The following is a 26,761-nucleotide window of genomic DNA, read 5'->3' as shown; positions in this document are numbered from 1 at the left end:
TAAAACTGGTCGAACCACTTTAGTTTATAAACTGCGCATCATATTTAATAAACGTATTAATGCCTCATGAATATGGAGCCATCAATGTTTTATTGACACATATATATAGTTGTAGAAAACTCAAAGTTTCTAGGCCATTGATAAGTTCTTTCTTTTCGTCTTTGAATGCATTCTTTTTGCAATCGGGGGGCTTTCGTTTATGTTTAGAGAATAGATAGCAAAAACACAGATCCAACGGCTTCTACTCGGACTTATTGTTTGAAATATGAAAACAAAAACAGGTCATTGGGTGCTCAGTCAGGGTTGTAAGGAGGTTTGACCATTAATTCGATTCCGGTGCTCAAAAAGTCTTCTATGTGAGAGCTCGCAATCGCTTGATAAGGGTGTTTGATGTGTTGACGTTAGTTTTCCTTAATTATCCGGAAACTTCTGGCATACAAAGGGCTGTGTGCCGTTCAGATGATGGCCAAATGATCATGTGCCTACGGATGTCGATATCTCATAATATGTCACATTATCTTTCGATGGCGCTGCATCGTCAAAAATCAAATTAACTTCTTCAACATACTCTTGTCGAAAACAAATTATGTCTAAAGTTGTAAAAAATAGCTGCTACTTCTTCAGTTAATTTAAAAATAAAAAAAACGTATTTCTGAGAAATGTTCCACTAAAAAAATACCAAATACCAATACTTGAAACACAAAACATACCAGCCAACAGTGCTGCCACCTTTTGCGTATTGCATGTAGAGTCCTTTTTAAGTTCGCGCGATTAGAGTAAGAAATTGTTATTGCTCGAATAGCTGCAAATGACTGGAATTTCATTTAATCTCTCTTTAAACTGTATAATTGTGCATTAAAGCTATGGTCCTCAAATTACTCAACAACATAAGTAAATATATACATGTACATATATTGCACCTTCCATTGCTCTAGCTTAGGCTTACTCGTAATTGTAGATCAGTTTGGCTTTGGCTTAAAATTACGCAGTATTTTCAATACTTCAATCTGAAACTCTAGCTTCTGGTCGGAGGTCATGTTCTGCATGTGCGGCTTAATGCTCTCGAAAAAGGCCTGATCGGGATCGCTGGTGACCAAAGGGGTCTGAGCATTAATTGTGCTGGAACTGTTGACTGATGAGTGTGTGAAGTCCATCGAAAACGTGGAGGTTTCGTTCTTAGCCAAAGCCGAAATGTTGTGAGCGCTAGTTCCCTGAGCCCCTTCGGGCAGCGTAGAGGCATCCTCTGTGTAGGGTAGACTATCGAGCACTGCATGCAGGCCCCCCTCATCATCCTCCTGAGCAGGGCCCGAGCTGCGACGCTTCGTTTCGGATCTGAGAATGCCGAATCTCTTGCGCTTGGCTGGCGCCGGCGTCTTCGGATCCTCCTTTATCGAGTCCTGTTTGGCGTCCAGCAAGAAACTGAGCTCCTTTTCGTATATATACGAAGCTCTACCGGTCTCCTCGCCGCTCTGACGCAATCGATTGACGCGCAAAAAGCTGTCGCGTGTGTTCTTCCAACGCTTGAGTAATGTTTTGGCTGCCGGAGAACGTAAACAAAATAGAGTGTTTGCTTTCATTAACACCTACACACACATATGTACATATATGTATATGTACATACATATGCATGTATTTATTTGTAAGTATGTACTGTTCGCGTTGCTTACCGATTTCCAGCTTTTCCGCCGCAGTTGCTGCATCGAAATTTTTACACAACTTCTGTCCAATTTTTTGCCATGCCTGATCCCGCAGCTCGCGATTGTGGAAATCCTCGTGCTCCCGGTTCCAGATTATTGGATGTACCTTCACTGCATCTATGAACTCGTACATGGAGTAGCGCATGCCTTTCAATACTTTATGGTTTCCCATGTCTCACAACAAAAATTAACTTGGATGGGAGAGACAGAGACACCGTGTGGCGGCAATGTGTGTGTGCGGGCCTGCGTTCGTGTGCATAAAAGACGCGCGAAAACAACACTGAGTGATGAGCAAAAACGCTAGCAAAGCGCAGTCCAGTCGCGCGCGAGAGTTGCCAGATGTGCGCCATGGGAATGCACAAAATATTACCAAACGGCTTTAACAGACGTTCAAATTTGAAAAACGCCTTTAATTAAAGGTAAGATGCAATTTTCACTTTAAAGAGTTAAAAGCAACAATCACATTTATGTTGCATTATCTGACAAGCTGACATATATTTGCAAATTAAATGTTAATTATTATTTGTAAATTAACTTTATTTGGCGTATAGAGAGCTAGACTTTATTAATTTTGAAATCAAAGCAATATTTTCAAAGGTCCATTTTATAGGAATAGTCTGGAATGTAACTTTTCTAAAACCCCAATTTCATTTAATTTATTCAAAAACATTATTAATAATTCAAAGTCTTCCTTCTTAGCAAAAGTTAACAATTTGTGGAGTTTCTCAAAAGGTTAAGTCTGTTTATAGCGAAATAAGTCTTTCAGACTATACTGCCCATGAACAATACTTCGGTTATGTTATGAAAATATGCGTTCCATTTTTATTAGACATAGATCAGTTTATAAATTGTTCAATAGTGCAACAAATAGCCTGTGACGTATGATCGGTAATACATATAGTATAGTAGAGGTGTTAAATACAAATTAAGAGTTTAATGCAAATGAATGATTTTGAATCGAGTTATTAGGTGCGAATGAGCTTATTATGTTATTGTTGCTAATGCTCATAATTTTTCTGTTTTTTTTTTTTTTTACATGGGCCTGCCCATGCCCCGACCCATGGGGGCGCCCGCCATGGGAGCTTCACCGGCCTTGGGGCTCCTTATTGTCTCATCGACGGACAGAATCATGCAAGCGGCTTCTGCAGCGGCACTCAAGGCATTAATCTTGATGATTGAAGGCTCCCACACGCACTGCTCGTAGTTGTCGGCAATGTCCTCCTTTGTGATGTCAACGCCATACCACTTGCCACCTGAAAATCAACAGAAAGGTAAGAAGTTAATAATTTATCTAGAAATTTGTTAAATTTTTAGCTTGCTCGAGCAACTTCGCCTTAAACGCCAAATGCCTTCAGAGTTCATTTTCATTCCATTGGATATAAGTATCAAAATTGTTAGTTTTTATCTTAAAATAAATGGCCAACAAGAAGTGCAGCGTAGCCACAACAAAAAAACAAATTAAACGACCTGTACAACACAAATGTCCTTCAAAGAAACAGCCTAAGAGTTTAAAAAAGAAGCTGATTGGTCTGCAGAAATGCGCGCAGACCCAGTTATATCTGAAGAAACGCTTTCATCAGCCCCATAAACGCAAAAAGGAGCCGACAGAGCAACGCGTCTGGCGCAAAACGATTGCCCGGCCCAAGCCCAAGAAGGAGCTTCCAAAAATGTTTCGTCTTGATCGCACCACTGGCCTGCCCATGGACTATGAGCGCACCGCTGAATTTGTTATGCATTATGTTAATCCGCATCTGACACCAAAGCCCAACACCGAACAGCTAATGGTGCGCCTGCTGACAGATATAGTTGCCAATGAAATGGGAATCAGCGTTCCCGGCATGGCACAGCACGCGCTCAAGCACGAGATGAAGAAAGCCCAAACGAAAGCTAAGTTCTCGAAACTCGATGCCGTTCCGAAGCCACAGCAGTTTCCTTGGGCGGCTGGTGAGCAGTCGGTCCTTTTTAAATATATGTCAGCTATTGATCGCATAATATCCTCTGTCTTAGTCGAGGATGCAAAACGAACCGCTAGAGAGTACATTGGAAAAAGGAATTACATTACGGCCCTGATGGCTCTGCAAAAATGTCACTCCAATTCGTCGTCTAGGCTTAAAAGCCGTTGAAAATGTGCCAAATGTGTCGATGTTAAAGATTTATAAGGACTGTTAAATATTTTAAGTCTTAAAATATACTTGAATTTCCGTTTCTACTTTCTGCAACCGATTAGGACACATAACGTCTATAAAGCTTATTGGTCCTCAATTCTCCATTCTTTTAATTTTGACAAGATTTTTTTCTTGCAATTTGGTAAAACAGGAATGTTGCTTTTGAGTGTAGAATTAATAATAACAGGTTTTAGAACTTACCTTGGGCATGTTTTTGGCGTAACTTGTTGAGAATGTTGGTCGCATCGAAGCCAGCATTGTCGCACAGTTGACGAGGAATGATTTCCAGGCCCTTGGCAATGGCGGCAATCAACAGCTGCTCCTTACCGGCAATGGTGCGCGAATAGTCGCGCAGCACTTTGGAAAGTTCCATTTCAATGGCGCCACCGCCTGCCAAAAGAAATCAATCAGTTATACACTCTATATCGTATTGTAAATTGCAAACGTACCGGCAACGACTGAATCGTGTTTGATTGTTCGGCGCACAATCATGATGGCATCGTGCAGGGAACGCTCTGTCTCCTCCAAGAACTGCTCAGCACCACCGCGTAGGATCAATGTGCTGGTCTTGGCATTGGGACAACCTTCCAAATAATAAAATCAGTCATTAGTTAAGCAAACTATACTGCTCCGATAATGAAATATTCACCTTGGAAGAGATTGAAACGTTCGCCGCCCACTTGGCGTTCAGCGAAACGCTCACACAGTCCGAGCACATTGGGACTTATATCGTTGGCTGTCGTCATCACAGCGCCACCACAAGCCTTCATTGTGCGCTTGAGATCCTCCTCGGGTACACGGCCGGCGCAGAATATGTTGCGATCTGCGAAATACTGTGTGGCCACATCTCCAATGGGCAGCTTAGAGAGCACAACATTGGCGCCTGATTCATGTATTTTTGCCAATTTGTTGTAGAGTATTTGCCATTCGGCATCCACCACCTTCTGATACTCCTTTACGTTATCCACGCGGATCTCGGCATTGTCGCGCTCAGCCTTCAGCTCCAGCTCAATGTTAAGCAATGCTATTTTGCAATTCTCATAGCCTTTGGGTGCCATCTCGAAGCCAGCATAGGAGAATGTCTTCTTAAATGCAACGCCTGATACAAGCTGCGACTCTTCCAAAGAACCGCCCGTTACTTTCTTAATGCCAATCATATTCAGCGGCAGGAGCTCATCCAGCGAGAGCACAGCATCTACCACCATTTTGGCAAAGAAATCCTTCTGCTGATGGATCAGTTTAGACGACATTGCCGTAGCCGCGCATTTCTCCAGCAAGGCACGCTGCTCTGTTTTCGATTGTTTTTCAATGTGAACGGCCATCTCGTTTATTTTGTCCATGCACAGTTGCAGGGCCTTGCGTATGGCTTTGATAACAATACGCGGATGCACGCCATCCTCCACGAAGGGCTTCACCTGTTTAAGGAACTCGCCGGCCAGCAGCACAACGGAAGTGGTGCCATCACCCACCTATAGTAACAAAATTATAAGTCACGTGCAAGAATATATGTAAATTGAATTTTCAATTCTCACCTCGGCATCTTGTGACTTGGCAATGTCCACCAATGTCTTGGCAGCGGGATGCACAATGTCCAGCAGCTTCATTATTGTGGCACCGTCATTAGAAATGGTCGCTTTGCCATGTGCATCAACAATTAGCTTGTCCATGCCGCGCGGTCCCAGAGTTGTCCGCACAGCGTCCACAATCGATTGGCAGGCATTTATGTTGGACACCAGTTGCGGCTTACCCTGCGACGTGTCGGTGCCTTCCTTGAGCAGCACAATTTGTGGTTGCTGCAGACATAATATATAAATTGTGATTATTAGTCAGATATGCTTTGTGTGACTGCAGCGGCAATTGGCCGAGAAGCTTCTTTGAAGGTTATGTTTACAAATGTGTGTGTGTATGTGTGAGAGAAAAATTAGCAAAGCGGCAAATGCAACCGACCATTGCACTAGACAAGCAAATTGCATTTAAATATGCCGTAATTAATATAAATTCATAGCAAATACTTAAAATTTGGCACACATGGGGAGAAACACGTTTAAAATGCTTTCGTTAATTTTGGATATTTTATTTGATTGCGGGCTTAACCCTTACGTTGGATATATATTTGCACAATAACTAACCATATTTAATTGATGATATTCGCCGTTACACGTTAATGTTGCTTAAAACAAACAATTTAGTAGCAGACAGGCGGCGAGAATATGAGAATTTCTTTCACGTTTTCCGCAATGAGTAATCGCTAGGGATGGAAGCAAGCTAAACGACTCGATACTTGAGGCGAGCAAGCAGTGCTGCTAACTGTTTGAAATACCGAAACACATGATGTCGCACGTGACGTCATTAGAGACCTATGAGCACGCGTATGACTTTAAGAACTCCGTTACAATGCAATGAACGTCAAAACTTGGGGATATCTTTAACAAAGTTAACAAATTAGGCAGTTTAATCACCAATTTTGATTGGTGGTGGCCTGCGCGCCTAAAACAGTGTTGTAAGGAGATCTGCGTTTGTCACTTGGTTTTAGAAACTTCAAATATAGATGTGTGCTCCCATCTATTTATATAAATTTGGCGATCTTCCACTGGTTGGTTGCACACGCATGCCGCCCATTCCAATTCAAAAATATATTTGTGCGTTTTTAGTTTGCTCCGACCGCTCAACTTGAGTGAGTTGTACGCTTGAGCAATTAAACAAAAAGAAGAAAAAAACAAATTAAGCCAATAAAGGCCAAATTAATATTAAATTATGGTTTCTAAAGAGCACATCTAAATCTAATTCTGTAACTTAGAACTGGAAATTTAGTTGCTTACAAAATACATTTGTGATCTCCACGATAAAAGTGTCATTTATGCGAAGTTGTGTGTATTGGAAAACAATTTTGCAAACTGCAAGCCAAAGTGATTACGAAACTGTACACATAAGAAGTCTCTCTAAAGAAGTAAGTGTGAATTTGTTGGAGTTTTACAATTCTTCGCAGAATAACAGCAAGAATGGAGAGCTGCTCTCAACTTATTGGGGCCGAAATAATGCGTTTATGATCGACGACAGCTTATTGGTGCCAAAATAATGTGTTTATGATCGACGACAGCTGCCGCCAAGCCGTTGACCTATTTGAAGGATTCATTCATCTTGCCATTAAGCCAATTGTCAAATTCCCAGCTGCAGCGTGTTAAGAATACCCCGCATACTAATTTGGGTTATAAATACATGACAAGCTTTCATGCATGAATATTCAAAACAAATATCCATTCGCCTTCAATCAATTACATCTTCCGGTTTAAGAACCGGAATGCACGCCGGCCAACACGCACAGCGGCGGCCAAAGCTTTAGCAGCCCCCCACCCCATTCCATTCCCCTTTCCATTCGCATTCCCATTGACAACAACCCCAAAGAATAGTAGTGCATTCAATAAATGCCAAAGCTTTCCTTAATTAAACAAAACGATGTGAAGATTCGAAAAGCCCTAAAAAGCTTATGCCGCCAAGTTAGTCAATCGGTGTCCGACCGAAACGAAAGATCTCCGCTGCCGCTAAGCAAACGAAATTTTTAATTCGAATTAGTTAATTTACTATAGTTTATTGCAATTATTATTAATTAAAAAATATACAACCACTTAACCACTTCTTCGACGAACTGCAACAATAACTTTACTTGAAATATTTAAGTGTAATCGAATTGTGTGTAAAGAATACTAGTTGAAGCATAAAACATAATAAAAAGAAAGCAATTTAACGAACTCTTTTAAATTAAATAAACGCAAAGAATTCTGCTCCACATACCGAACAATTTTTGAGTAAAACTGTACGCGCGCAGATATACTATAATTAACATATTGACGTCATTGCAAAAGCAAAATCAAAAGGCGAAAATATACACTGCAAGAAACAGTCTAAAACAAACAAACAAACACACAAACAAACGAGCAACAAAGAGTAAATAAACAGTTGAATGTATGTTTGTAATTAAGTAGCGGAGCAGCGAAAAAAACAATATTTCTCATGTCAATTACATGACATGCCAGAACTTGGTCGAAAAGTTTGCGCAAAGACTGCTATCCAAGGATTTTGAATGTAAATGGTGCGTATACGTGATCTTGAATGATTCAGCCCCAGACATCCGACTATACAGTATTTTATGTATATAAGTATGAGAACATTTTAACGAGGCATCCATTTTGCAATACACTATTTGTGTATTTCTTATTTTGAAACATGCTAACGAAATGAAAAGTGAAAAGTGTCAGAAATGTGGCAAAATTCTGTAGCTGTCCAGTCTATAGATGTGATGGCATGTTCCAACCATCTACCATCTGGCTGGGCTGAGGAAACAGTCAACAGGGCGGATTCGTGATGTCACCGCGTTGTAAATAAAATGGGAGCCGCAACCCGAACTCTGCTGATTAATGGCGCACAATTTTAATTTAATTAAATGCAGCATGAAATATTTCTCTGCGCAAAGAGTGGATCATATGAACGAGTTTATGAATATGTTATAATTTATTATAGTATTTAGCTGATAGACTGCGTGTTGCTTCCCAATTTCAATTCATATAGCACTTGTTTCTGTTGTTGTTCATGTTTCCAAGAGCATAATCCAATATTTTCACACACACTCGTACATACTCGCACATGGGATAGAGATTTTCGGCCTTGATTAAGTTGATCTGACGGCACTTGAGCAGAATCAACTATATATACTTTATATATAGTATAGTATATACAACTATACAGTAGAAATTGTCAAGGAGCGGCAAAATTAAACTGATTTTAATTGATAAAGAAATAGGAGCACAAATTAAAATCATCATCATAATTAAATTAAATTACGTATGTTCATATATTAATATTGATTTTCAACTTTATAGTTATTTGTTGACAAATGCGTGGTCTTAACTATATATACATATTGTTTGGTCATCCGGCCAAAAACAGCCAAAACCAGCAGCACATCATAGTTAATAAGTAACGTAAATAACTCAATGCAAAGTGCTCGTTTTCTTGTCGCTTGCTTTGCATAGCAAGCCGAGCACTTAACGTTTCCTTTTGTTGCCATAAATTTGCATAGGCTGCTGCGCAGCCGCCACATATGTACTAGTTATTGTCGCTAACTCTGCAAGTCAAGTTCGTTTTTCGTTATCGCATCTGGTACGGAGAAGCTTAGCTTTCCGTCTACCAGCATAAACTTTGTAAATCTCGGCGATCGCTACCTATGCAAAATAAACATTTGTGCACATCTTTTAAATTGAACAATTTCGTTTCGCTTATTTTGCAATTATTTCGCCAACATAATTTCGCATATTTGGAATCATAAAAAAGCTTATGATTATACATTTTGGTGACCCCGACGTGATTAATAATTCCACAAAACCTTGCTTAATCGCGTTAAAAAACAAAAGCGTACATAATTGAGCTCATTGTACACAAAAAATATTCAAGTACATAAGTGCAAAAATATAAGTTCATAGTGCCTACTGTACCGCCAATAAGCAGCCGTGTGAAGCGACGTTTTTGAGGGCAACGAACATCAGCAGATAAAACAGTTATTCGCGCGCGTCATTTATCTCTGCTATTTTCGGTTTTCGGTTCTCTCTCGCGTTCACAATGTCTGAGAGCGACGGTCAAATGCGCGCCTTCCAAGCTGTCGCATCAGCTGCTGCTGACGTAGCTGATGCAGCGACGCTTGCGCCAACAGCTTCGACGTCAACAGCTGTGGGCAATGCAGTGCAAGCTACGAGCAATAGTGTTGAGTTTTATAAGCGCAAGGCGCAATCATTATATGCGTGGGCGCTTTCTATTCAAAATAAAATAAATGATTGTGAAATTGACAATATTTCAGAAAGTGAGCTGCGAAAACGTGTGGAAATGCTGCAAAGTATTCAGGCCTCTTTTAATTTGGTGCATGACAAATTAGAGGAGCTGGACTTTGACGAGATTGGCAGCAGTTTGCGCTGCAACTTTGCTGAGCTGGTGGTCTGCTTGGAGGGCCGCCTGCTAAATGCAATACAAAGGATGCAATCTGGCGCGCCGCCGTGTTCGACGCTTCGGCAAGATGATCAGTCTACCATTGTGATAACTCGGTCTCGTTTGCCTGAGCTTAAGTTGCCTACATTCAGTGGTGGATATACTGAATATGCAGATTTCGCTTCGATGTTCACATCAGTGATCGCCAAGGATCCAGATCTCTCCGATGTGGAAAAGTTGCAGCATTTGAGGTCAAGCTTAAGAGGATCTGCGTTGGGCACGATTCGTGCGCTTGAGATAAGTGGTGCAAATTATTCAGTGGCGTTAGACCTACTCGACAAGCGGTTTAACAATAAGCGTCTTATTTTCCAGGCACACATCTCCGAGATTTTGGGCATTAAAAAGGCTGAAACTACAAGCAAGCTGCGAGAGTTGTCCGACAAAGTCAACGCAAATATGCGTGCACTGTTGAGTTTGGGCAATATGCAAGATGTAGCTGGCAGCATCGTCGTTCAGACAATTTTGGGCAAGGTGGATGCTGCGACGCAGGCAAAGTGGGAGGAAGCCGCCCCATTAAACGTTATACCGTCGTGGGAGCAATTTGCGACGTTCTTGGATAGCAGGTGCCAAAAATTGGAAAACATCGAGCATGCAATGGCATCATATTCGTCGAATTATCAGGTGGGAAAGAACAAAAACACTAACACCAAACGCTCGTTTGTCGCCACTAACCCATCCGCAAATGGTTGTCTGTTTTGTGACATAAATGCACACGAAATATACAGTTGCCCACTTTTTGGTAATTTGTCGCCTGTACTTCGTTTAAAGGAAGCGAAACGCCTCTCTCTGTGTATAAATTGTCTTAGAAAGGGACACAGAATGAGAACTTGCAATTCTGGATCGTGCAGAACCTGTGGTGCCAAACATCACAGTTTATTGCATTTTAATAATTCAGCTGCCGTAAATTTGATGCCTGAGCAATCGTCCGCTTCTGACTTACACTCGCGGCCGTCTTCATTGTTACTGCCACGTAGCGCTCTCGCAGCTGTTTCGCCATCATCGCTTGCTTCATTGCCTGCCCAAAATCTCGGCTCAGATGTTGTGCTCTTGGCCACCGCTGTCATCAGCATTCAAAATCGCGCCGGGACTTGGGTACCCTGCCGTGCACTGCTCGATTCCGGATCACAGTTGCACATAATAACTTCGCGATTCGCTCACCGGCTCCAACTTCGAAAGACCAAGTCGTCGGCCTCTGTGTCTGGTCTTGGTGACGTCAGTTTCAAGTCTGATGGTTGCACTGTGCACTTATGCTTGCAATCATTGGTCACTGACTATTCCGCAAATATTACTGCTTTGGTCGCTCCTTCCATTACTGAGAACCAACCAAATTTCACGGTTGACATATCTCATTGGGATATACCAAGCAATGTCCGCTTAGCTGATCCGGCGTTCTTCAAGCCACAGCAAATTGATATGCTTATCGGTGCCAATGTATTCTACGAGTTGTTGTGCGTAGGTCAGATTAAACTGGCTGATGGCCTGCCACTTCTGCAAAAGACTCGTTTGGGCTGGATAGTTACTGGAGGTGGCTCGCAGCGTCAGAAATCTGCTTTGGTTGCATCCAAGTCTCCGTCTACACAGGATTGCAATACACGAATCGAGCAGATGGTTCGCTCTTTTTGGGAACTCGAAAGTGGTGTCGATCCGGCTGTAAAACTCACCAAAGAAGAGTTCGACTGCGAGGAGCATTTCAAGGCTAATTACAGGCGCCTGCGTACTGGCGAGTATTCCGTCCGATTGCCTGTAAAGCTCAGCACAGATCTGCTTGGCGATTCCTATACGCAAGCCTATCGTCGGTTCATAAACTTGGAGCGAAAGTTAGAACGCAATCCACTTCTCAAAGCACAGTACTCTGCATTCATTAAGGAGTATTTAGAGTTGGGTCATATGTCGCTTGTATCGCCAGTTTCGCTAAATTTGTGCAAGTATTTCCTGCCGCACCATTGCGTTCTGAAGGAGGACAGCACAACGACAAAGTTGAGAGTCGTGTTTGACGGTTCCGCATCCACATCCTCTGGTCATTCTTTAAATGACATCCTAATGGCTGGTCCTTCCATTCAGTCAAAGCTCGCAAACACGCTTCTTCGATTTCGCACGTTTCCTATCGCTTTAACAGGAGACATCTGCAAGATGTACCGCTGCGTGCGAGTATCAAATCCGGATAGCTATTTTCAATGCATTCTATGGCGTGACTCGCCTCAAAAGCCTATTCAAGTTTTCCGTCTTGATACCGTCACTTACGGTACAAAGCCTGCCTCGTTTCTCTCCGTTCGCACTATGCATCAGCTGGCTGAAGATGAGCATGAGCTATTTCCTATTGGCTCCGATATCTTGCGCCGCGATTTTTATGTTGATGATTTAATCACTGGTGGTGCTTCTACAAACGAAGTCATAGAAATTATGAGACAAACCACAGGGCTACTTGCCAAGGCTAATTTCAAGCTAAGGAAGTGGTGCTCCAGCAATCCTGATGTGCTCAAACAAGTTCCGGAAGAAGACAAAGAAACTCTAGTTAAGTTTGATGATGGCAGCGACATAACAAAAACTCTAGGACTGTCGTGGGATCCTGCGACGGATTTATTCATTTTCACGTTTCTGCCAGCATTGACATCTGGTCGAATTTGCAAGCGCACTGTTTTGTCAACTATTGCCAGATTTTATGATCCGCTTGGCCTTATTGGACCAGTAATCGCAAAGGCTAAGATATTCCTGCAGGCGCTTTGGAGAGAAAGGCTTGATTGGGATGAAAGCCTTTCAGCATCATTGACAACATCTTGGCATAATCTTATTGCAGATTTTGAGCGCACAAAGCAGCTGAAATTTCCAAGGCTTGCACTTTCTGTTGGTGTTTCCATTGAAGTGCATGGTTTTAGTGATGCCAGCATAGATGCCTATGGAGCTTGCGTGTACATCATTTCGACCACGCAAGGCCAATCTCGTGCGGAGCTGCTGTGTTCCAGATCTCGTGTGGCGCCGCTCAAATCGTTGACCGTGCCCCGACTAGAGTTGTGCGGAGCCGTTTTGCTGGCACAACTCATAAACGAAATATCTCGTATGGAGTTATTCGACTGCAAGTTTTATTGTTGGTCTGATTCTGCAGTAGCGCTATCTTGGATTCGCAGCGAGCCATCCAGGTTTCAAATTTTCGTTTCCAATCGCATCGCAACTATTCAAGAGTTGACCTCTGGCATGGAATGGCGATATATTCCAACCGATTTAAATCCTGCGGACATACTTTCACGTGGAGCTTTGCCCAGCGAATTAGTCCAGTCCAACTTGTGGCTACATGGTCCCGCATTTCTGACGAAAGATAAATCTTCTTGGCCAGAGTCTTGCAATTCCGTCTCGTCGCTTCCTGAGCAGCGCTCTAAAGTGTTTGTAAGCACCACACTGTGCGAAGACATTGCACAGCAATGCAAATATGTTAACACATTTGGAAAGCTGCAGCGCGTGTTTGCATATGTATACAAGTTCCTGCACCGTGTACGAATTCCTGGGCTATCGGTGGACTGCATCCGTCATGGTACACTGCTGTTGATGCGCTCAATTCAAATGTCTACGCTTCGGGACGAATACAAGACCTTGCAGGCCGGACACACTTTGAAATCGTCTAGCTCCTGTCTTTCTTTATCTCCGTTTCTCGACAGCTCTGGATTGATGCGCGTTGGTGGCCGTCTAAGTAACTCTGCGCTCGACTTTGAAGCCCAGCATCCAATTATACTTCCAAGGCGTCATCCAGTCACGCGTTCAGTCATTATGCACTACCATGTCCGTAATCTGCATTCTGGACCTCGTGCATTGCTGGCCTCAATTCGGTTGCAGTATTGGCCAATTGGCGGTCGGAAAACAGTGTGCAGCGTAGTCAGCAAATGCACCATTTGTTTTCGAGCCAAGCCTCGTCTTGTGGAGCATGTTATGGCTGACCTGCCAAAGGATCGAGTTGATGCTTCACATACCTTTATGGTCACTGGTGTGGATTTTTGTGGGCCGTTTTTCTACAAAAGCGAGGTCCGCAATAAGGCACCAATAAAATGCTATATTTGCATTTTCATTTGCTTCGCCACCAAGGCTGTGCATTTGGAGTTGGTGAAGGATTTAACCACCGGAGCATTCTTAAATGCACTTAAACGCTTTATTTTGACGCGCTGTCGACCTACGAGGATCTGGTCTGACAACGCTACAAATTTCGTTGGCGCACGGAACGAGATGGCTGAGCTAAAGCGTCTTTTTGAATCCAGCGAGCACCTGCAGGCTGTGCAAGAATTTTGCCTTGCTGACTGTATTGATTGGCGTTTCATTCCGCCGCGCTCGCCTCACTTTGGTGGTCTATGGGAAGCGGCTGTAAAGACTGCCAAGCATCATTTCTACAGATCCGTCGGACTATCGCTGCTCGAATTTGATGAACTGCGCACGCTTGTATGCCATATCGGGGCAATTATTAATTCTCGCCCATTGTTATCCCTTTCAGAACATCCAGCAGATCTCGATGTCTTGACTCCAGCTCATTTTCTTGGTGCTGCTCCGCTGTCAACGTACGTTGAGCCTGATCTGACGAAGCTCAATTTCAATCGGCTGGATCGATGGCAGCGCGTGACGTACTACCAGCAGATATTTTGGGCTCGCTGGCGTGAAGAATACTTGACGCTTCTTCAACAGCGCTCAAAATGGCGAGTGTCGCAGCCTGGACTCTCCATTGATGATGTCGTTCTGGTCAAGGACGAGAATTTGCCGCCCCTCAAATGGCCATTAGCAAGGGTGGTCAGCCTCATCAGCGGCGCAGATGGCGTGTCGAGAGTTGCAGAATTGAGGACTTCCACTGGAACCATTCGGCGAGCCGTTCGCAAATTATGCCCGCTGCCGAAACAAGATGTTGTTGAAGACCCTGGTTCTTCAACAGGGGGAGTATGTTTGGTCATCCGGCCAAAAACAGCCAAAACCAGCAGCACATCATAGTTAATAAGTAACGTAAATAACTCAATGCAAAGTGCTCGTTTTCTTGTCGCTTGCTTTGCATAGCAAGCCGAGCACTTAACGTTTCCTTTTGTTGCCATAAATTTGCATAGGCTGCTGCGCAGCCGCCACATATGTACTAGTTATTGTCGCTAACTCTGCAAGTCAAGTTCGTTTTTCGTTATCGCATCTGGTACGGAGAAGCTTAGCTTTCCGTCTACCAGCATAAACTTTGTAAATCTCGGCGATCGCTACCTATGCAAAATAAACATTTGTGCACATCTTTTAAATTGAACAATTTCGTTTCGCTTATTTTGCAATTATTTCGCCAACATAATTTCGCATATTTGGAATCATAAAAAAGCTTATGATTATACACATATTTTTGCATTTATTTTCAATAATTGTTCTTATACAAAATTTCTTATTTATTTCTTATTACCTTCAATATTAATTTAAAGGCATTTTTCATTTATTTTGATATTTATTTTTAAAATTGATTTTTGTATTCATTTTGATATTTATTTTCGAAAACATTTTCATCTTTGATATCGAACCGATTTGATGGTTTATTTTAAGATTTATTTATTCATTTATTTATTTATTAATTTTTATGTTGATTCTTAAATTGACATTTTTTATGTTCCTATATAATTGTATATTTTTATATCACACTTCTTTATTGTTTATTTTGAAACTGATTATCATATTCGCTTTATGTTGTTCTTAAATTGTTTTTTTATGTTCATGTATTATATTATATTTTGATATTCGATTTGTATAGTTATATTATTCCTTATCAAGTTTATTCATAAATTTGTTAATGTACATATAAAGTATTTACTTTGATATTTATTTTTAAAATTTTTTTTCATCTTTGATATCAAACTGATTTATAGACTTGTATAGCTTTAATATTCATACAAATTTTTTTTTTTTGTATTCATTCTGAAGCTAATTTTTTTAATTCTAGGTACGACAGAGTCGTTTCATCTTCCATCACATTTTACATAACCGAAATGGCTATTTAGTTTTCAAAATAAAATGCTCTTTATTGATTCATATTGCCATTCGGATTATATACTTGTATAATGCTAATATTGATATACAGCATTGCCTGCTATTAGTCAGAGAGCATAGGAGCTGAGTAATCTGCTTAATTTGTCATACTTTTGCTTCACTCTGCGATTTTAAATATTGCCATATTTTGGCGGCCTTAGATGGAAACACGTTTACAACCACAATGGTTCGGTTTTATTGGAAATTTGCGAAGCTTTGCGATTAAATGTGCTTTTATGTGAGGCTGCAATTTTTAAGAGAGTTTCGAAAAGGGTCTCTAAAGCGCATCTATACTGTAGTGTAGTACCTATATAGTATTCTCGGCTACTTATTATTGAACTCTTGATGAGTGCTCCGGCTAGACATCAGCGCCTATATGTGGATTAATATATATATATAGCCTTTGTGTGCTTGTTAAAGCGGATGCAAGCACATTGTATACATTGTTCAAATTGTACGTAAACATATATATGAATATATATAGAGCTCTTTAATGCAAAGAATTTTGCTCTAGTTGCTGATAGGCCCCACATGATACAGAATTTGTTACATATGTTATAGCGTGTGTGGCACGCACATCACCCCCCACCCCTCCTTCCTCTTCTATATGCATGAAAAGGCGCGCCACATGACGTCATGTGGCAACCAACAATGAAATGTAATTTGTATTTAGTATGAACGCACTTACCCCTCCGACTAGTCCATATACTAGATACCAAACACCAAAAAAAACTAGAAAGAAACTTTGTATGTTAAATTGCATTTGGGTGTGGGGCGGTGGAAAAGCTCTGTGGCAGCAAAATCAATAGAAGGCGAACTATTTCTTGCCTTCTGTGTTACACTTGTTGATTGGTGTGGCAAAATAGCTCAGAAGTTAACGACTAGCGACTAACGACTATAAACAGCAGCCATAGAAGTGCAAGCAGCCCGATGGGTAGAAGTCGGACAAAACGAATGCTAAACAAGCTGTTGGGGCATTGTGTCTTATGGTAGGGTGCAGAATTTTGCATGTTTACCGTGAAAGACAGCCGTTCAGAACTTTATCGCCCTACCTTAAAATGTGCAAAAAAAAAAAATAATAATAATGTCTCCATTACATAATTCCCATTCCTAATTGGTTGGCGAAAACGAAAAATGTGCGGCCAAGAAAGAGAGAAACACTCGGCTGGTCCCCCCTTTCAAATATAAAATATTTCGAATATGTATTTATAGTTATTATTATATTATTATGAGGGGGGGAGTCTCCACGTGAGACTCTCCCTGATACCTTGTCTGGTATATCAGGATAATATTCGCTTTGTTTCCCAGTTGAAAATTTCATTGATTTTTCATTCCAAAACAGTCAGTGTTCGGTTAATCCTAAGCTAGGCTCTTAAATTCAATAAAGAAACACACACACAGTAAAGCTAGGCTTTCGGATAAGTGATTAAAAATTTTTTGAATAGTCTCTTTTAAGTTATTATTGGATAGGCAAACAATTCGCACAAAATTTCTTTCAATTTAAAAAGTACGCTTCAAACTCATTTTTTGGGAAAACTATAGATTTGTGCTAATTGGTCTTCATTCCAAAAAAATATCAAATTCCAAGCTCGAGTAAATTTGTGTACAAATTATTTGCCTGTCTAAACATAATTATAATTATATCAGAGCTCGTTGATAATTTCTAAGATATCTGCTGATGTGGAAAATTATTCATGTTTCTGGTCGACCATTAGAACAGTTATAAGGTAGTACTATAATATTACTTTTGATCGATGGAATATGAAATTGATGAAAGCTTTGCAGAATTTGCCTGTCATAACCTTACACTCAAGTTAAAATATTATTTCGAAACTACTTAACCATCTTTTATATAAAATTAATGCTAATGCTGATTGAACATTTAATTTTAATCATGCTCCAGCAATTCGACCAATTTTAGTACAAATTATCTGCTAGTCTGACCATTACTGCAATTGTAACAAAATATGTTCAAAATTTCGCAAAATACGGGTTAGAAAATGCAACTCTATAAAGAACGACTTTACTCAAAGTATTCTAAAAAGAAATGTAAACTGCAATAGTTTTAGGATGGCATATCAGTGATACTCAGGCCAACCAAATTTCATAGAGTTCTCTCCCACTTAGCTTTGAAAATTTAAAAGTTTCTAAAAGAATTCGCCGTTTTCTTTGCATTCAACATGTTGAGTAATCTGTTAAGAATCTAATTTCGTTATCAGTTTGCTAAACAGAGTCAACAAAAACTGTAAGCAAAGTCAAGGGGGAGAATACAATGTCCACTATTTATATAATTGCTAAGTGCGGTTTCTGCTTCCACAAAAATAATACCCTTCCTTTCTCTACATTTCATTACAGCTAACCCCTGAATTGAATTCAGAGATGCAAACTTGAGCTGTCGCCTGACCATTTAGAATGTTGTGAGACTTTCGTTAAGGTCGGACCATAATACATCACAATACATATGCATAGAATTTTGAAACGATAGCGGCATATTTTCATATAAAAACCATTAACGAAAAACCCCTAAAAAATGGCTGAAAATACCATTGAAACGACCTCTAGCAAAGGATTAGAAGAGAATTCCGCACACATATTGACGCCTCATAATGGCGCAGTGCGAAAGTTGGCGCCGGAAAGAGGGCCCAACAGTAAACAGAGCTTCCAGGCGAACAATAGGCACGAGAATGTGCCCCCCGTTGGGCGCCATAAGGAAGATTGGGAGACAATTGTCTTGGGCAAGAACAAATTGAAACGCAAGAAGAAGCTAAGCGCTTCATTGACCTCAGTGGGGGATACGGTTAATCAGGAGAAACGCACACGCATCGAGGGCATCCAATTGAATTGTCGCGGCAAGTTGCGCCCCAGAGATACAAACACATTTGAGCATTCGGCCCACAATTATAATAGCGCTGCGACAAAGGTGCCCGCAAACAAACAAGCCTCCCCCACCAAGAAAGTGGAACGCCCGGTCCTCGTAGGCGGCGTTATCACAACCAATGTATCGAATACCACACCGCAGCGCTTCAAGCGCAAAATGCAGGAAAGTCTGGACACCATCCAGAAGCTAAACGCCCTCACCGAGCAGCTACGACTGGAAATCAACGAACTAAAGTCCAGTCTAATAACCGAACGAAGCGCCGTAAGGGCACTGAGGTGAGCAAAAATTTATACTTACCCGTACTTCTACTTATTTATCCAAGACTAAGCGGAGGATAGGAAAGTAAATGCAACTCTACCTCTATTTTTTCAGAAAGATATTTCTTGTAATCACATAATAGATATTTTTATAAAGTCAAATACAATTTCATAATTATATTTTATTTTAGGGCGCAAAACGATGCCGATGGTCGCAAATGGAGAGCCGAGGTGAAGAAACTTCAGAAAAGCAATCCGCCCACACCACAGAAGAAGGCCCAAGACTTGGCCAACGGAGAGTTGAGCACAAGCACGAGTATATCGGCCGATGGCCTCATTAACTATGAAATTCAAAGACTGACAAACGAGATTGCCGCGCTAAAGGAAGCGAATAGAACCAAAGAGGAGAAATGCCAGGTAGGTGTGCATGAAGGCTTGAGTTGCCAGCATGTCTTGTGATCGTCTAGTTGCGTTTGAGTCGTTCCCATAGAAATACTAGCAGCGCTAGTGCCTCGCCCACCGCCCACAAACAGAATACGGCATGCAGATGCTCGATTTTGAGGACCACAGGACTGTCGTCAGTGTTTTGGCGACGGCGTCTATGGACGACCTTGGCGCCAGCATTGAGGAAAATCGAATTCATAATGCGATCCCAGTAGCGCTCGAAGCCAAACTCGTGGGCACTGCGTATTAGTCTGTTCAGATAGCCCAGATAGGGGGAGCCATAGGGCACGATGTAGACAGCATGGAAGGGCACCAGGCAGTTCTCCATGAGGTGGAAGAGGGGCCGGCCTCGTTCCGTGTGTCTTCTTTCCTGCACACGAAACTTGGCGATGTGATATTTTTCCAGATAGGCATAGGAGAGATCGTTTCGCCGCAGAGTCCTGAGCAGCACCATATCCGGCACGGGTAGCATCAGCTGCCGGACTCTGCCCTCCAGTTGGTGGTCGCGCAGCAGAAAACGTTCAATGTGCTTCAGATGACGGGGCCGGGTGAGCAAACGATACTCCGATTGGGCCAAGGTGGGCAGATCGTTGATGTCCGGCAGATTCTTGTGGGAGACCAGCATGCTGGTCAGATTGCCCTTGAAGGCCGTGCAGATGAGCATGCTGAAGTAGAGCCAGAAGACCAAGAAGAGACGCATCGAGGAGCGACATGGAACGCTCGAGAGCGGCAGAGCATGGCCGAGCATGCAGCCAAATATGTGTAGACCCACGCCAATGCCATGCCCGTGATGGGTCCAATAGCAGAAGATGTTAGCCAGCAGAAGGCTGGCCAGCAACGACAGCCAAACCAGACACCCAAACGAACGGAACATGTTCCAGAAAGTCGGCGCCGTATCCGCCTTCGGCACAATCACACACAAATCATCGCGATTGTGGGCGACCGTGAACTCCACATGCTTGCCAAACGACTCCGGGGAGAGGAATCGTATGTTCATCGCCACATCGTCGTACTCCTTGGCTATTTCCATAAAACAGATGTCGGCACTCAGATTGTGCTGCCCATCCAGCTGCACGCGACTCACCATGCGCGTCGCATTCAAACGCTCCGCTATATACTCCGACATCAGGCCATCTGTGCCATAAATCTGACCCCTTGACCCATAAATGGAGCGCACCTCGTCCGAATAAATGCACATCCGCAGCGGCTTCCGCTGCATATTGGGAATGACGGTGGGGAAAAGTGTTCGCAATTTCGGCAACTCCGCTCCGTAACGCACCTCGATCAGGTAATTGTCATTGAAGGGATTATAGCGATAGATTTGCAGACGCTCTGCCCGCCAATATATAATCACAATGTTGAGCAACCAGATCTGCCAGAATTGCTTGAAAGTGGACCGCAGCCAGGCGTCCGACACATTCTCCGAGTTACGGATCAACAGAAAGACGTGCGACAGATGTTTCGCTGCCGATTTCTTGCGAAACAAAGATAACGCCAACGGCTGTAATATATCGTTCTGAATCATCAGCATATACATCAGAACGCCGTCGTCCTTGATTGCTTCCAGCGGACCCGAGCGGTTTCGATTTCTAGAAGGTAGAGAGGTGGAGAAAGAAACATTTAAGGTGCGCGTTCTTCAATTTAAGGTGTTTATAGAATTATTTTCTTCAAATACGTTCAATGAAGTAATACAACAAAGCTTAGTTGGGTTTCCAGAGATTTCCTAGCTATTAAGTGTGGAAATAATGTGTGAGAATTAATTTTTTTCCTGTCGATTTGTTTAAATGAAAGAATTCGGAATCGACACAGAAGAAGACTTTAGAATAACGAAGAAAGTTCATTTAGATAAAAATTACATGTTTTAGTGAGAGGTTATACAGTTTCACAAATCGTATAACCAGAAATTACCAAAATATTAGTGTTAATATTATGATACACATCTAAAACGAGTGACTGTAACAATTAGAAGAAGAGGTTAGGGGAAATAAGAAAGGATATGAAATAATAAACAAATCGTTATACTACTTATAATTTAGAAAATATAAGGTGCAAGTATCGGAGACGCATAGATATAGATGACGCATATAGATACACCTAATTCTGTTTTAAAACGGTAGATTGGTTCCAGAAACAACCGTGTAAAAAATCATATGCAAAAAGAGGTGATTGGTTCCTTATCTCTAAAGAAATATATATGCAATTCTTAATTTTCAAACCGTGTTATATCAGAATCGTGTAAAAACAGAATAAGGTGTATATGACTTTCTCATTCATATGAACGCCCCAAACTTAGAAAATTTGTATTAGGATCTTTGTAGATTTGTTATTTTTCTGTTCTATACTAAATGTTCTATAGAAGATGTGATTTTTTAGAAGCTTATCCATAACCGAACAGTATCGATCTGCTTTAAATGGCTTTAAAGCTAAGACTAGGGCTAGTTTGCGAACTCTTCGTCCCTCATCTTTAGTAGATTTCTTGAATTATTCACGGGAAAATATGTCACAGATTTTTAAAAGGTACGAAAATACAGTTTTTAAGACGGGCTTTGAGTCGGGAACATACTAAATAGCTTTGAATACTTTCGTTCAATTCAAAGCAGGTTTTTCACCTTTCGAGTACAGGATTTCAGGACGAATTCAATCAACACATGCGTCAAACATAAAAGAAATCCTTGCAATTCTTTAATTTGATTTTTAGCTTATTATCAAGTGTGTAATAGGAAGTTAGTGTTTTTGGAATTTTCTATTCAGAAAGGATATTTTTAGTACCTTAATGATATGTAGGACATGCCGCATTGTGTCACTTGCTGCAGTATTTCCCTTGTCTGGTGCCTGGAGGTTTCGTTCTCGAAGTACACAATGAGCTCCTTAATGCTTGCCTGGCACAGCAAGCTGCTTACTTGCAACACCAACCCGGATTCCAGGTGGCTCTCCAATGGGATCTTAGTGTTGGCATCAGCCCCAGAAATAGTTAGAACTGATGTAACCAATAGCAGAATTATGCGATATGCAAACATTCTGCTTGGACTGGGATGTGTTGACTGTTCCGGAACTGTCGCTACGCCTTTGTTTTTATAGCTTTGCAAAAAAATAAACACCGAAAGCTAATTCCATTAATGCGCACTGTTTGCCATTTCCGAATGACAAGGCGCTGAAAGGACATTCGGCAAACAACATCATACCATGTGTGACTCGTTTAGTTAATGGAAATGTATGCGTTTTTTTTCTGTTTTCTTTTTTCTTACAAAGTGCAACTAACATTCCATCGCTTCGTGTTGGCCTGTTGGCCGTTGTTTTTGTTGCTCTTGTTGTTCTTGCTATTTGTCAGCCGTCTCATGTGCCCCCCTGACACAATGCCCCCCTTTACGATCTATTGCAGATAAATGGCGAGGCTGATAGACGCAAGGCCGCCGATATGCGTACATTAAAAAATGCATATGAAATCCGATTGACTCAAATACAGAAATCGGCCAAAATTGAAATAACACGTTTGGTAAGTTTCCGAGATCTGGGACTGCAACAGCAGCTTAGAGTGGCAAGCGGTTTACTTTTTAAAAACTGTTACAACAACAAAACTATTAAAAAATATGCAATTTGTGCGTAACACTGCGCAACAAACAAAAGTTTCGGAGTTTGTCAAATGATGGTCTTTGGCTTTAAATTAAATTACTTCTCAGAATAGTTCTAAATTTTTCGAGTGGAATCTGTTCAAACATTGCTCTTGAAATCTATTATCTATTTCATTTTGTTAATTATTTTTAAAGGTATTGACTGATTTTCATTTTTTTATGGATCCCCAGAAGCTAACATCTTTGTCTTCCTGAGCTATGTTTAATAGAGATATATATAGATATACTTATTTATGTACAAAAACTTGATTAATTATACTTCTATTAAAAGGACGTTTAATATTTCAAAATTTATATTCGAGCATAATTTATTAAGGGTCTTTATTAATAATTCGAAAACAAAAATATAAAATAAAGCAAATAACATGATTGATTGTTAGTTGGGATCAAGACGCAAATGATTAGAGAAATTTAATTAATATTAAAAAATTATTTATTTTAAACTAAGATGATTTCAGATAGAAAGAAAGAGACATTAATTATATTTACGTTTACTCTGTAACGTAGAAGCTTCTGAACTGAAAATTAGTTAAAATTTTGCTACGGAGCATGTTAGGAGAAAAAGCACAGAGAAACTATGTTTAAAAGGTTTTAAAGCTGCCACATAATTGAGCATAATATATTTAAAAATGGGCTATAATTTTTGTTCAATTAAGTTTCAATATTAACTATCTTTATGCTTAGTTATTTCTCTCCTAAAATTAAAATAAATACATATATAAAAATGCCAGCTTAGATAAACACTGCAAAGGTTTGCAATTTTCGAAATAAGTTAATGAGGTTTGGCCAAAAGATTAAAAACGAACGAAGACAGTTCGAATTCATTTGATTTGGAGTTTGTAGAAATATCTGAGATTTCCTGTAATGACGACGACTTACTCGAACAGTACAAAAATTTCTCATAATGCCTTCATTCACTGCTCGCAGCTCGTTAGTTGTGATAATATGGGCTTTATGACGTAATTGAAAAATGGAATGGCTTAAATTAACATGGACATCGTAAAAGTGTAATTACATTAACGCGCCGACTTCCGCAAAAAGGTGTAAAGGTGTATCTTTAAGTAGATATTTAAGATTCAAAGAAACAACTATTTGGCCTCTTGACTTGCTTAAATGAGTCGTTTTCTGCTTTGTGTTATTTTTTTTGCAGCTAGAGGAAATCAAGACCAAAGAACGTAATATAGGACAACTTAAGAAGGACCTGCAAGTGTTGCACAACAGCAAGAAGCAGAGTGAGCAACTACAACACCAGCAACAACAAGAAAAACAAACTAAAATATCAACGACGAAAACAAAAACGAACGAAAAGCCAAAGAAACCCACGAATGCAATCAAAACCAAAAACGAAACAGATACAAGCCAGGCTCAAGTTACAAGTGAGGTGAGTACAGCCATAGCTTTAAACAGTGCTGCCAACTCGGCCTATTTCCCGCTAGTTCTGATGTGTCTGAAAGCTGAAAACATATAAAATGAGACTGTCGGGAATTATAGCATTATTCGAAATTAAACTGTTACTAATGATCTTAGAATTAAGAGTCGTATACAGCCATAGCTTTAAACAGTACTGCCAACTCGGCTTATTTCCCGCTAGTTCTGATGTGTCTAAAAGCTGAAAACATATAAAATTGAGACTGTCGGGAATTATAGCATTATTCGAAATTAAACAGTTACTAATGATGTTAGAATTAAGAGCCCATTTTTTTAGCTAATTCTGCGGGTTTTGGAATGCTGTAGAGTTAGAGCAACATTGGTAATGGCGGGAATTCAAGCGTTATTAAAAGTTAAACTATTTGTTTAACCGAACAGCAACAAAAAGGCCTTGGTATTTAGAATGTCTTGTCAGCTTGACATTTAATTTTATTGCCAGAGAGTGCTGGGTCTGCTGGAATGCTGGCTGCGGGAAAGATCTTAGTATAAACAGATCTGAGCTTTCCATTCTGGTCTTGGTAAAGTCAAGTGCTCATTTAATGAATTAATATTAACTTCGATCCGACTCAAATGCTTTTTTTTTGTCTGCAGTATTTGGTTGTTATCGTGTCATTTACTTAACTGTTTTTTTAAACTTTGAATGGGGAGTTGCGAAAGAAAATATTGTAGATCCGAAAATTATCACATTTAGCAGTTATTGTTGTATGTGTTCAACAAAAGTATTGTGTGAAAGACATTGGTTTCAATTTCCATCACGTTGTACAGAAAAACGAAGCAATATTTTAAAGTCGTAGAATAAGTAATGAATGAATTCGCTTGAACTATAAATCGAATGAGGTTACGAAGTTGGACTCTATTCTATGAAGTTCGAGGTATTTCTGGAGTGGATTTCAATTTGTCACCATTTTTGTCGTCAGCTATTTGCGATGTTGTCAAACAAATTATTTAATGCAACTAAACAAAGATCTCACAATACAATACTAAAACGTTAACAGTTAATGGTCGTTTTGTCCTCACAAAATTATGTGGACTACTCCAGTTTATATCAATTTGAATTGCTCCAAATTTAAGGGAAACCTCTTTTTGGGATTATTAACAATGATTAATCTGCTTTTATGCTCTTTGAATTACAATTTGTTGAGCCCTTTCTAGATTGTTTTTAATTGCTAATCTGGCTTTTTACGACGCTCATAATTGTCATCACTAGCTGTATGAGCAAGTGTGTGTGTATGTGTGTGAGTGTGAGGGAGGCAGGCAGCATAGGATAATGGAATGGATTGTGCATTGTGTGTGCTGGTGGGGTTGCCAGCACTTGAACTTGCACCGACGACAGGTAGAAAAGTAAAAAACTTGCTGCTGCGACCATAAAAAGTTAACATTGTCACATACACATGTATGTATGTTGTGTGGCAGTGTGTGTGTGTGTGCGTGTGCGTGTGTGGTAAATGTCTGGGGTGGTGTGGAGTGTGGGGCACACACCTCTGGCTTGATCTATGATATAATTTGGTTAAAGTTATGATTAAGTGCGGCGACGATGGCAACAATCGTCGGCATATTTGCGGCACAGCCAACGTGCGACAATGCGAACGATTGCCGTTGTGTTGTTGCAGACAACAATCTCTGCAACGATGGCGATAAAAAAGAAACAAAACAAAAACCTGCCAGATAGACGCTTGAAATGTGAGCTAGCCAAGTATAAACGGCATATTGAATGCAGCAAAAGCGGCTGGCGATAAATAAAAAATACAAAAAAAGGCAGCGGAAAAAACAACAATGGTGCTGCAACTGCAACGCAAGTGTTGCAAGTCAATCTGCCGACAAGAGAGCGAGAGCGCGGCATGTGGGGGGGAAAAACAAACACTCTCAGCCGCAAGCCGGTTTTCACACACACTCTCACAATAGAGATGGGTATGGGTCGTGTTTTTCTTCCTGTCTACACTTACGCGCTCGTGCCTTATGTTCCACATCTACAAATATCCTAAAACGAAATGAAATTTCGAATAGCACTTTTAAAAAAGTATTTTTTTTTAATTGTCCAATAGAAAAGGATGTAATATTGTCGAGAATTGTATGCTGATTGGAATGATTGCTAGGACAGATGATGTTTTTAAAGCTTAGAATAAGACACATTTATTGTTTACTGGAAACAAATTATTTTAAAAAACTCAATTTGAATATTGACAATATGATGGATATGACAATACCAGCTAGTATTTTCCATTTC

At 40.6% G+C, this 26,761-nt stretch overlaps 4 protein-coding genes across 7 annotated transcripts in view; 1 reads left to right on the top strand and 3 right to left on the bottom strand.

The window, feature by feature from the left end:
* Positions 1–784: 784 nt before the first annotated feature.
* LOC115624162 lies at positions 785–1,925 on the bottom strand. Its single transcript, XM_030518759.1, has 2 exons — positions 1,668–1,925; positions 785–1,537 (listed from the first exon to the last, which is right to left on the bottom strand). The coding sequence occupies exons 1-2, from the start codon at positions 1,867–1,869 to the stop codon at positions 960–962; spliced, it is 780 nt and encodes a 259-aa protein (XP_030374619.1). The 5' UTR covers positions 1,870–1,925; the 3' UTR covers positions 785–959.
* A 566-nt stretch (positions 1,926–2,491) lies between these two features.
* On the bottom strand, positions 2,492–6,108 carry LOC115623453 (T-complex protein 1 subunit eta-like). Its single transcript, XM_030517809.1, has 6 exons — positions 5,992–6,108; positions 5,395–5,655; positions 4,512–5,331; positions 4,312–4,446; positions 4,064–4,252; positions 2,492–2,950 (listed from the first exon to the last, which is right to left on the bottom strand). The coding sequence occupies exons 1-6, from the start codon at positions 5,992–5,994 to the stop codon at positions 2,730–2,732; spliced, it is 1,629 nt and encodes a 542-aa protein (XP_030373669.1). The 5' UTR covers positions 5,995–6,108; the 3' UTR covers positions 2,492–2,729.
* A 1,282-nt stretch (positions 6,109–7,390) lies between these two features.
* Positions 7,391–26,761, top strand: part of LOC115623648 (golgin subfamily B member 1-like) — a 43,833-nt gene continuing 24,462 nt past the window's right edge. Inside the window, exons 1-5 of one of the 4 annotated variants that reach the window (XM_030518095.1) lie at positions 7,391–7,949; positions 18,257–19,054; positions 19,228–19,453; positions 22,860–22,973; positions 24,260–24,490. In XM_030518095.1, the coding sequence (XP_030373955.1) occupies positions 18,432–19,054; positions 19,228–19,453; positions 22,860–22,973; positions 24,260–24,490 (1,194 nt within the window). In that variant the 5' untranslated portion in view covers positions 7,391–7,949; positions 18,257–18,431. The remainder of the gene's footprint in view (positions 7,950–18,256; positions 19,055–19,227; positions 19,454–22,859; positions 22,974–24,259; positions 24,491–26,761) is intronic. The other 3 variants (XM_030518099.1, XM_030518098.1, XM_030518096.1) reach the window with 3 other exon arrangements.
* LOC115623748 lies at positions 19,500–22,386 on the bottom strand. The gene is made up of 2 exons (XM_030518283.1): positions 22,268–22,386; positions 19,500–21,069 (listed from the first exon to the last, which is right to left on the bottom strand). The coding sequence occupies exon 2, from the start codon at positions 21,015–21,017 to the stop codon at positions 19,500–19,502; it is 1,518 nt and encodes a 505-aa protein (XP_030374143.1). The 5' UTR covers positions 21,018–21,069; positions 22,268–22,386.

Source organism: Scaptodrosophila lebanonensis, unplaced genomic scaffold (assembly GCF_003285725.1).
Source record: "Scaptodrosophila lebanonensis strain 11010-0011.00,11010-0021.00 unplaced genomic scaffold, SlebRS2 tig00000053-arrow-pilon, whole genome shotgun sequence".
Taxonomy (NCBI): domain Eukaryota; kingdom Metazoa; phylum Arthropoda; class Insecta; order Diptera; family Drosophilidae; genus Scaptodrosophila; species Scaptodrosophila lebanonensis.
This window is presented reverse-complemented; position numbering and strand designations above follow the sequence as displayed.

What these genes read in the sequence shown, in the direction of transcription:
- LOC115624162 (XM_030518759.1), bottom strand. Translation starts at nt 1,869, where the DNA reads ATGGGAAACCATAAAGTATTGAAAGGCATGCGCTACTCCATGTACGAG. An exon ending in GGCGGAAAAGCTGGAAATCG is followed by an intron (nt 1,538 to 1,667) that starts GTAAGCAACGCG and finishes GTTCTCCGGCAG; the next exon opens with CCAAAACATTACTCAAGCGT.
- LOC115623453 (XM_030517809.1), bottom strand. An exon ending in ACGTTTCAATCTCTTCCAAG is followed by an intron (nt 4,447 to 4,511) that starts GTGAATATTTCA and finishes ATTATTTGGAAG; the next exon opens with GTTGTCCCAATGCCAAGACC. An exon ending in ACGCCAAAAACATGCCCAAG is followed by an intron (nt 2,951 to 4,063) that starts GTAAGTTCTAAA and finishes GTTGATTTTCAG; the next exon opens with GTGGCAAGTGGTATGGCGTT.
- LOC115623748 (XM_030518283.1), bottom strand. Translation starts at nt 21,017, where the DNA reads ATGTATATGCTGATGATTCAGAACGATATATTACAGCCGTTGGCGTTA.